We start from the raw sequence: 10244 nt of genomic DNA on the forward strand, positions 1-10244 counted from the left end.
GCCCGCCCCTTCGTTGCCAGAGCCAGAGGGCTCTCCTTGCGCGCCGTCGGTCCCCAGTCTCTTCGGCGAGTCCGGGGACTTCGATGCTTCAGGGCCGCCAGCACATTCCCGGTGTGGATGCCCACGACCTCCCAACCGGGCCGAGCTTGGGATTTCCCTCCCAGCCTCAGACCCTGGTCTGTCCCTCTCTGCCTAAAGGTCATCGACGCCCTCCAGCTGTCGCCCTCGCCCCTCTCCGCGGGCTTGGGCCTGGGGGAGAGCAGTGCCCTCGGCACTCCGCACCCCGCGGCCGGCCTCCGGTGTCCTCACGGGGTCCTCACCGCAGGGGATCCCCCACCACGCCTTCCCCTGCCTCCGAGTAGCTGCTGTCTGACCAGGCGCTCCTGTCGCCTCAATGCATCCCGCCCGACGTGGCCCCTTCCCTCCCGAAGCGTCTCTGACCACGGCCTCAATGACCTTGTCCCTGCCCCCGGGCGTTGGTCTAGCGCGCGCTGCACAGGCGTCCTCCCCCTCCCTGAGGACCCTGTCTCCTCCTTCCTTCCCAGGGGCCGGCTGCCCCTCCCCTCACCCCCAGCCTCACTCAGCCTCTCCCAGCCTCCCCCTTTCTCTGCACGCACGAGTCTGAAGGAGAGCGCCCCCCTTGCTGTCTCCCGCAGCTGGCCCTTGGAGGTTCCTGGATGTCGCACGGCTTCCTCCTTTCCGGGACCCCTCTCCTTCCCTGAGTGGCCACTGACGCTCCATCTCTTGAAGGGTTACCCTTCAGCAGCTTGCGCCCCCTGACACCGCCTTCCCTGTTCCTAGGGGCGGAGGGAAGCCCTATTGCCCATCCCCCACCCCCAGTATTCGCCAGCATGTGTGTGCACCGCTGTAGATCCCTTCTCTCCTTAGACGCAAGGCCCCTCTCGCTGACACCGCCTCCGCTCCGGTTCCTTATGCTCCCCTTGACCTTATTTTTCCGGCCAGGCCGAAGTTGTTGCTGGATCCCAGGCTCACAGTCCAATCCCATGAGAGCAGCCTACCGGGTGCGGTGGGGGAGGGCAAAGACATCCACGCCGCAGCCCAGGTCACGTACAGGCCGATAGGAAGGCTCGCCCTTCTTGGCCCAAACCGAATGACTTAGAACTCCATCATTTCACCATGCCCATTCTCCCCAGACTTGCATTTTTAAGCCTTTTAACGCTAAATGGACGACTTTTTCTACTTTTAAAGGAATTTCAGAAATTATGTTGATGGTATCACGTTTCGCCTCTGCAAGCTCTCCAGCTTTATTGCCTGTTACCTCTATACCTTACTCCCACTTGCCTGCCCTTAGAGTTGTCCATTCTTCTGTTTATCTTCCGTTTTTATGTGTTCTTGCCAAAAAGTGTCTTGTTTTGCTGACATACCTTTTACATTTGTGTAAAAGGAATTGTATTCTCATTCCATTTATTTTTCAATGCTAAGATTTTAAGATTAGTTCATGTACCTTCTGCCCCTTCTAACTGTTGTCCCTTGGGCCCATCTACGCTGTTTTACCCTTCCCTTTAACTACCCTGCTCCCACTAGTAACAGTGCAATAGGCATTCTCATAGTACTTCCTTATGCTTTGCTTCTCAAACAGGGTGCAATGTATCACCTGGGAATCTTGTTAAAATGCAGGCTTTTGGCCAGGCAGGGTGGCTCATGCCTGTAATCCCAGCACTTTGGGAGGCTGAGGCAGGTGGATCACCTGAGATCAGGGATTCAAGACCAATCTGGCACCAACATGGTGAAACTCCGTCTCTACTAAAAATACAAAAATTAGTCGGACTTGGTGGCAGGCGCCTGTAATCCCAGCTACTTGGGAGGCTGACGCAGGAGAATCACTTGAACCTGGGAGGTGGAGTGCAGTGATCCGAGATTGCACCACTGCACTCCAGCCTGGACAACAGAGCAAGACTCTGTCTCAAAAAAAAAAAAAAAAAAAATGCAGGCTCTGATTCAGCCGGTCTGGAGCAGGGCCTGAGACTATATTTCTAACCAGCTTCCAGGTGATGCCTATGTTGCTGATTCTGGGACTACATTTTGAGGAGCAAGGCCCTTATGGACCTCTGTGAAAATTCATTCTGGGGTTCTGGGTCCTAGGGTATATGCTGATCTAATGTGATGAGTATTGCCCATCTGCTCTCCAGTCTGGCTGCACCTCCTTACCCCATACCAGCTGGGCAGAAGGGTAAAAGGTGTATATTCTGTGAGGAAAGTTGAAGAAGGTCTTCTCCTTGCTGCTGCCCACATCCCATCCACCAGTGCATCTGGTCAGGGCCCAAAATTCCTCTCCCCCTTCATTGGAATGGACCCAAGGCTCCAGAGCCATGTCGCTGGCTAGCAATGCATGGCCAAGTCAATGATGGATCTAGGCCAGGCAACCTGGTCTCTGCCCTCACCACATGGGATCCTAAATCCTCAGCCCGCCAGACATCTAGATTGGTTTGACTCATAACCTCCCTAGGCCTGGGCTTTAGCTCTGATAGGAGCTCTTGAGAAGCCATGGGGTCTTCAGTTAGTCAGGTTGTTTGTGTTTCCTTTGCCCCCTTCACCTTCTCGAGTAGCCTGGTAGGACTCAGATGGCCTGGCCTGGCCACTGGCAAATGGCTATCCTGGGCCTGACTTCTCATCTCTAAAATGGGATGGTCACAGCATAGCTATAATTTGTGGTGCTAGGAGCGGTCCCAGGTCCTTCACTCACATGCCAGAGCCCTAAGACAGGAGTTCTTGCCTTAGTTTTATCCATGAGGAAAGTGAAGTTGAGGAAGGTTTAGCAATTTCCACTAAGGGCATGGAGCTAGTAAGTGAGAGTGCTAGTATTCAAGCCCAGCCTCAGCTCATACACCAAAACCCAGCTAACCATGAGACTATGTCAGCCCCATGTCCTACCTTGCTCTCGCTACCAGGCCATAATGCAAGGAGAAATACAAAGAAACAGAAAGGAAGGACTGGAGCTCGGGTTTTGGCACTGATGCTGAAGGCATCTAATCAGTGGCATGGAGGGTTGCAAAACTGTAAGGCAAAAATGAACCAGGGTTCTAGGGGCTAACCCCAAGGCCCTGAGTATTTATGGGGCAAGAGAAGGGGACCTTGGGTCTGGGGTTTCAAGAGCTAGGATTTTAGGGTTATATATAAAGCAGGGATCAGAACTGGGCAGGAGCTGGGGATGGCCAGGGATTGGGTGGGAGTCAGGTGTGGATAAAGTTGTCTATCATGTACCTTACTTGGTAATAACTCAATGTTTTGTTGGAGGGGCTAGCAAGTGAACAAATGGCCAGCATTCAGGGCATCAAAGGATTGCTTTCCAAAGCCCTTCTGGTGCCTGAGCGGCTTGCTGGGTCAGTTTTGGAAACCCTGGGGCTGTGCTTTCCCCACTTACACAGCTGTGCAAGCATCTCCTGGCACCCAGCCCCAGGCCCAAGCATTTCATAATCAAAATAGTTCAGCATCTGTGCATTTTGAGATTTCATGGCACATGACCTTTTATATCTTGTCCACACTTAACCAACCTCTTGTTTAACATTTTAGGGCCAAAATTCTATCCAGGACAGAGAGTTGATCTGAAAGCCCAGAGAAGCTTCCTGTTCCTTCAACAGTCTTTGGGGTCCAAAGATCTTTTGAGCCTACCGAATGTTCTTAGAGCTAAAAACAACATCTTACAGGTTTTTGGTTTTTACAAAATACTTCACAAATAGATACTGTCTTTGACTCACAACAACCCCATGACAGAAGTGGCCCACCTAACATTGAGACTGAAATGAATTAATTGGCCAAGGCCACACATTGTGTAAGTGGGTGAAATGAGACTTCTTGATCATTTTTCCATAACAGACCTTGGGATTCTTAGAGAGTGAGTAGGTACTGTCTGACCCCAGTTGGCCCATTTCTCAGACTTGGGGATGGGGACTGAGGCAGGAAGTAGGAACTCTAGGGAGGAGGATGCCTGGGCTGCAAGGTTTGGAGAACGAGGGAGTTGAGGTCTCCTGGGGCTTCTGGCCAGCCTTCTCCCTGATAGATTTTTGTCACTGGGACCCTCTCTAGAGTCTGTGGTTCTCCTGGAAATGGAAAGAGGGGATTGCTGGGAGGAATGGCAAGGCCAGGGGTGCCCAGGTAGAAGTTCTCAGTGAGTCTGAAGCTGAGACAGCTGAGTGGCTGTGAGAAAAAGATGCTGTCAGTTGCCAAGAGGGCCCCACGGGTATCATCACATCCATATGGGCGCTGTCAGTGGCTTGGTCAAGCTCTGCCCCTGGCTAAGCAATTTCCACCAATGGCTAAGCCATCTGTCCTGCCCCCTCTTCTCAAAGGCCCCAGCCCCTCACACCAGGAACCTGCAGCATTGACTTGAGGAAGGAGTCCGGGGTCAGGCCAGTCTACCTGTTCGGGACTAAGGGTCTGGGGCCTGCCAAGGCAGGGGGCCCTTATCCCATTGCCCTCCCTCTCCCCACAGGGTCTCAGGCCCTAGGCCAGGGCTCAACAGACACAGGCAGCGGGATGGGGTTGCCCTTCTTATTGATCCAAATCCTGAGTGTAGCCTGGGTGAGTCATGGAGGTGAGGAGGCCCACGAGGCTTAGCAGTGTGGAGAAGAGCAGCAGGAAGGAGGCCGTGAAGAGGAGGGCAGGCAGGGCACTGAGCACCAGCAGCAGGAGAGCCGGTAGCAGGTGGCGCCACACGGCAGCCACGACGGGCCACAAGGAGCTCAGCAGGTAGGAGCCAGTGGTGAAGAGTGCATGGCACAGCATCAGTGCCAGCAGCAGGTAGAGTATCCCCTCCAGACCCCACAGCAGGCGCTGCAGCGGTTGCCGCCAGTTCAAGGTGCTCCACCACTGGATCCAGCTTGGGGGCATGTGGCTCACCCACCAGCGCACCCAGCCGTGCCTTGTGACCCAGGCTGACCAGGGCACTGCCTGCTGTGGCCCCTCGCCAGCCCCGATGGTATCTGTCTCCACTCGCAGCTGCTGCATCATGGCTGGTGCACCTGGGGAGAGGGCCAGGGTCTTGGAGATGCCTGGGACCTCGGGGCAGGGGGCAGAGAGGGGGTACAGGGGTCAGGAGGGCACCAGTGTGGGTGGGGTGGGGCAACAGAGTTGGAGTCTGGAACTTACCTCTGGGCAGTTACCTAAGTCATGTTGCTTCCTGCAGCACCCAGGACGGCCTGGCAGGCAAATCCAAGTCCCCACTCTCATCTACCCCCACCCTTCCCAGAGGAGCTCCTTTGTGACCCGGGCTGGGGTGGGGTCCAGCCAAGAGAGGAGTCACTGCAGGGTGTGAGGCCCACCCGAGTCCCTCTGCACAGACCCTCCAGGCTGGCAGAGGAGCCTCAGTGCCCCGCAGATGTAGTTTCTCATGCTTTCTCATGGGAAGCCCTCCCTGGATCCCTGTCCCTTCCCTGCTTTCCCTGCTGGCTGATACCCACCCCTTTCCACCCTGCTCTCTTGCAAGTCTTTCTGTTTGGACCTTCATTCTCTAGAGCCACAGAGGCCAGAGTGACTGCCCCCAACCCACAGGCTCTGAGATGGCTGCCACATTCTTCCCCAGGCTCCCTGGCTTGTATACTGCCTTCTCTTGCGGCCCCAAGACTCAGACCTAGGTATCTGATACCTATATTATGGGACTGGAGGTCCTGTGAGGTTCAGGCTGGGAAAAAAGGGGTATTGTGCCACCTGCCCAGCCAGGAAGGAGAAAAGGGGGCCTGAGGAAGCAGGGTGGCCATTGTATATTTGAAGGACACTGAGTTGTGGGGAGGGGCTCTCAGGCCCAAGGATGGAGGCAGAAAGCCAGGCCAAGCAGGGTCAAGGGCATGCTGCAGGCTCTCAGGAGCGGGCCCAGCCCCATGAGCAGCAGCAGCAGCGCGTCCTGGAGGCTAAGTTGTCCTGAGACTCTCCCCATTTGCAGGAGTAGAGCCTCCTGCTGTCCTGGACCCTCACCGGCCCCCTGACTCTGGCCCCTGGTGAGAAGTTTGTGCTGTGGCAGAGTGTGACCTGTGGGCCTGTGGAGAGAGAGGGTGGCGGCTGGGCTTAGGGAAGTTGTCCACTGGCCTGCTTGCCTACAATGCCCACCTGCCAGGCTGTTGCCCGCTTACCTATGGAGTAGGTCGAAGGTGAGGAAGCTGACCAGAAGCAGCAGCAGGGCTGGGCCAGTTGTGGAAAAGACTGCCCGGATTGTCAGCCCTAGTGCCCCCAGCCCTAGGACACTGTCCAGGAGCTGGGCCCAGTTAGGGCCCCAGGAGGACACACGTGGATGCACTGGAGTACCCGACCCCTCCCCAGCACCCAGGCCCCTAGGAGGAACTGGGATCGGATCCTCAAGGGCTTCGGGTCTGGGTAAGCAGAGCCGGGTCATGGAGGGAGGTGGAGGTGACAGGAAGAACTAGTGCTGAAAAAGATTACAGGAATGGGAGTTGGGGAAGGGGTAGGGCCCTGGCAGATACAAGGGTAAGCTCAGAGTGGGGAATTAGGCTCCTGCAGAGTCTCCCCCTCCCCCACACCCACCCAGCAAACCCTCCTCACCTCCTCCCACTTTGGTCAGCATTCTGGGACTGGGCACCTGGGGCATTGTGACTTGTTGCCAGGTGGGGCCGTGGGGTAGGGAGGGGGCTGCTGCTGCTGCTGCTCTAGCCTCATAAGCAGCTGGCGGCCTAGGTGGGGCTTAGCTGGGAAGTCAGGGATTTCTGAGAACTAAGACTCATCCTCTTGCCTTTGCTAATTCTCTGCCCTAGGGCCCTCCCTTGGGGATCTGAGTTGTCAGGAAGGCATTCTAACCCCATTACTATTTGGGCATCTGTCCAAGGGAGCGAGGTCTGCTTTCTTCTTCCTGTGAGTTTGCAGAGCTGCATGTCCAGGGGCAAGTCATTCAATGTCCCCAGCTATCTTCCCTGTGGGTCCTTCTGGGGGATTTTTCAGGCCTGCAGTTCCAGATTGCAGAGATGGGCTCTGCCAGGAGACTGCCTGAGGCGTCTGGGGCTGGGCTGTCACATAACCTGCTAAATGGGGGTGGGAGAGGAGGGGGCTATTCAGGTGTTCTAAGCACTACAGTTTATAGGAGGTATTATGCATACTGGGGTTCCAGTAATGAGGTAGAGGATATGAATTTAAGAGGACTATGACCTAGTAACCCCCATATTAGAGGTTAAGGTTACACTCTGAGAATGGAGTTATATGAACTTATAACTGAGAAGGGAGTTATATGAATGGAAAATGAATATATAATGAAGTAGTTAGTCACCTGGATTATCAGTATATCATATTACACTGATAATCTGTAAATGGGTGGTAGCCATAGGGGTCCAGCGCATCTCAGTTTAGTGACTTGAGAGGCAAGAGTGGAAATGTGTCATAATTAAAAGAACTTAATCTTTGCCTGCATATCATACTTTGAAGGAAAACTGGTAGGGGTGGCAAAAGGGGAGACAGTGGCTATACAGCCCCTAGGAGAGGAGGAGACAGAACAAGAATCAGGCTGCATATCCACCTCCAGCAGGCCTTGCCCAGAGACCAGTGTCACCAGCCCTAGCGACCATGCACTGATTGCCCTTGCTCTGGCTGTTCTTGCTTATCCAGCAGCTGGACTTTAGGAGTAGATTTGTCCATAATGGGATAGGATATAACAGAAGATCCCAGATTTTTTTTTTTTTTTTTTTTTTTTACATTAAGTTCCAATTGTGTTTGTAAAGGAGCATTAAGGTCTAAGATTGCCAATTCCCTGAGCCTGATCAACACTGGATGCATCCACACAATTGCATTCCTGGACATACAGACCTGGGGAGCATGTCCTGATGAGTCCACCAAGATGAGGCTACTCCATATTGCAGGGCATGGGGGGATTGAAGAGACTAAAGCTCCTTAAAGATTTACTATGCACCAGGTGCTCTCCATGCATGTATAGGAGAGTTCTGTCTGTGATTTTCTCAGAGTTTATTTTTTATTCAACAATCATTTATTTAGATGCTTCTTATGGGCCAGACACTGTGCCAGATGGTGAGTGTATTAGGTCATTCTTGCGTTGCTATGAAGAAATACCTGAGACTGGGTACTTTATAAGAAAAGAGGCTTAATTGGCTTGCAGTTTTGCAGGCTGTACAGGAAGCAGGGTACCAGCATCTGCTTCTGGGGAGGCCTCAGGAAACTTCCAATCATGGCAGAAGGCAAAGGGTGAGTAGGAGCAAGGGAGAGAGTGGTGGTTGGGGGAGTTGCCACACACTTAAACAACCAGATCTTGAGAGAACTCACTCACTATTTTGAGGACAGCACCAAGCCATGAGGTATCCACCCCCGTGACCCAAACACCTCCCATCAGGCCCCACCTCCAACATCGGGATTTGAGATTTCAACATGAGATTTGGACGAATATTCAGACTATATCAATGGGTCATAATTTCTTTTCTTTTCTTTTCTTTTTTTTTTTTGAGATGGAGTCTCGCTCTGTCGCCCAGGCTGGAGTGCAGTGGCCGGATATCAGCTCACTGCAAACTCCGCCTCCCGGGTTTAGGCCATTCTCCTGCCTCAGCCTCCCGAGTAGCTGGGACTACAGGCGCCCGCCACCTCGCCCAGCTAGTTTTTTGTATTTTTTTAGTAGAGACGGAGTTTCACTGTGTTGGCCAGGATGGTCTCGATCTCCTGACCTCGTGATCCGCCCGTCTCGGCCTCCCAAAGTGCTGGGATTACAGGCTTGAGCCACCGCGCCCGGCCCATAATTTCTAAAAATAGAATCTGAGATGGGGATACTTGTACACATGGTTTATTGAGGGAGTGCTCTCAGGAGGAAAACTTTTTTTTTTTTTTTTTGAGACAGAGTTTTGCTCTTGTCACCCAGGCTGGAGTGCAATGGCACCATCTCAGCTCACTGTAAGCTCCGCCTCCCGGGTTTAAGCGATTCTCCTGCTTCGGCCTCCCAAATAACTGGGATTACAGGCACCCGCCACCATATCCGGCTAATTTTTGTATTTTTAGTAGAGACAGGGTTTCACCATGTCGGCCAGGCTGATCTCAAACTCCTGACCTCAGATGATCCGCCTGCCTTGGCCTCCCAAAGTGCTGGGATTACAGGTATGAGCCACCCTGCCTGACCAGAAGGGGAAGATTTTTAAAAATGAAGAGACTCTTCAGAATTGAAGGACATGATTCTCTAGACCATAAGTTTCCAGCAATTCACAGCCCCATAAGTGAAAAAGGACTAGCTAACACCAAGGCATATAATGAAATTCACATTAGCAGGGATAAAATGACACTCCTAAGAGCTTCCATCATATAAAAAATCACATACATTGAATCTGAAGCAAGAATGGTATCACACTTCTAAACACCAATACTGGTAGCTAGAAGACAATAAATACCCTCAAAATGATTTCCAATACAGAAATGTATATGTCTAAATGATTATTAATTGGGAGGGCAGAATAATGACATTTCAATTATACAAGTTCTCAGAAATTTGACCTTGCATATACCCTTTCTTAGAAAGCTACTAGAGGATGTGCTTCAGCAAAACAAGGAATTAAACTAAGAAAGAGAGCAATATGGCATTCAATAAATGAGATTAAACACAGAAAAGGGATGATGAAAAAAGCCTAGGATGTCAAATATACCCCTGGGTAAAGAAAGTAACCAACCTAGCCTGAAACCAGAAGATGTGCTCCAGGAGCGATGTCTCCAGAGGAAAATGAAATCAACTGATTATTAGCTATGTTTGGATATATTGAGTAAATGTTCAGTTATACTGGAAGCTTTGGGATTGAATTAATGATTGGTGCATAGAAAACTAAGCAAATGATAAAAACAAAGTAATTACTAACTCCAGGTAGCACAAAAAGGTAAACATAATATTTACATAGTCATAACAAAAGCACTGAATATTGATTCCAAATGGTGATTTAGCTTTACGAAGACGGAAGGAGGGAGTGTATGTTTGTGTATCTGGATGTGCGTATTGAGGGGAGGGTGGTAGAAAAACTCCTTTTTTTCATAGCAGAAATCCACAGATAACAACTACATATAGAAAAATCAAGAAATGCACAGTGGCTCACATCTGTAATCCCAGAACTTTGGGAGGCTGAGGCGGGCAGATCACTTAAGACCAGATCAAGACCAGCCTGGCCAACATGGTGAAACTCCATCTCTACTAAAAATACAAAAATTAACTGGGTATGGTGGCAGGCACCTGTAATCCCAGTTACTTGAGTGGCCGAGGCACAAGGGTCACTTGAGCCTGGGAGGCAGAGGTTGTAGTGAGCTGAGATCTTACCACT

The 10244-nt window shown here is 51.8% G+C and overlaps 2 protein-coding genes across 3 annotated transcripts; both read right to left on the reverse strand.

Moving 5' to 3' along the window:
* Window positions 1–1236: 1236 nt before the first annotated feature.
* Window positions 1237–5220, reverse strand: TMEM239 (transmembrane protein 239). 2 transcript variants are annotated; one of them, XM_011943341.1, is made up of 2 exons: window positions 5107–5220; window positions 1237–5016 (listed from the first exon to the last, which is right to left on the reverse strand). In XM_011943341.1, exons 1-2 carry the CDS (start codon window positions 5185–5187, stop codon window positions 4510–4512), a joined length of 588 nt encoding a protein of 195 aa, XP_011798731.1. In that variant the 5' UTR covers window positions 5188–5220; the 3' UTR covers window positions 1237–4509. The 2 variants fall into 2 exon arrangements, with proteins under 2 accessions (XP_011798731.1, XP_011798732.1); XM_011943342.1 differs by having other exon boundaries at window positions 4496–4979; window positions 5107–5197.
* Window positions 5221–5694: 474 nt separating this feature from the next.
* LOC105512758 (chromosome unknown open reading frame, human C20orf141) lies at window positions 5695–6517 on the reverse strand. Its single transcript, XM_011943343.1, has 2 exons — window positions 6084–6517; window positions 5695–5990 (listed from the first exon to the last, which is right to left on the reverse strand). Exons 1-2 carry the CDS (start codon window positions 6341–6343, stop codon window positions 5753–5755), a joined length of 498 nt encoding a protein of 165 aa, XP_011798733.1. The 5' UTR covers window positions 6344–6517; the 3' UTR covers window positions 5695–5752.
* Between the last annotated feature and the right edge of the window lie 3727 nt (window positions 6518–10244).

Source organism: Colobus angolensis, unplaced genomic scaffold, assembly GCF_000951035.1.
Source record: "Colobus angolensis palliatus isolate OR3802 unplaced genomic scaffold, Cang.pa_1.0 Scaffold219, whole genome shotgun sequence".
In the NCBI taxonomy this organism is placed as follows: Eukaryota; Metazoa; Chordata; class Mammalia; order Primates; family Cercopithecidae; genus Colobus; species Colobus angolensis.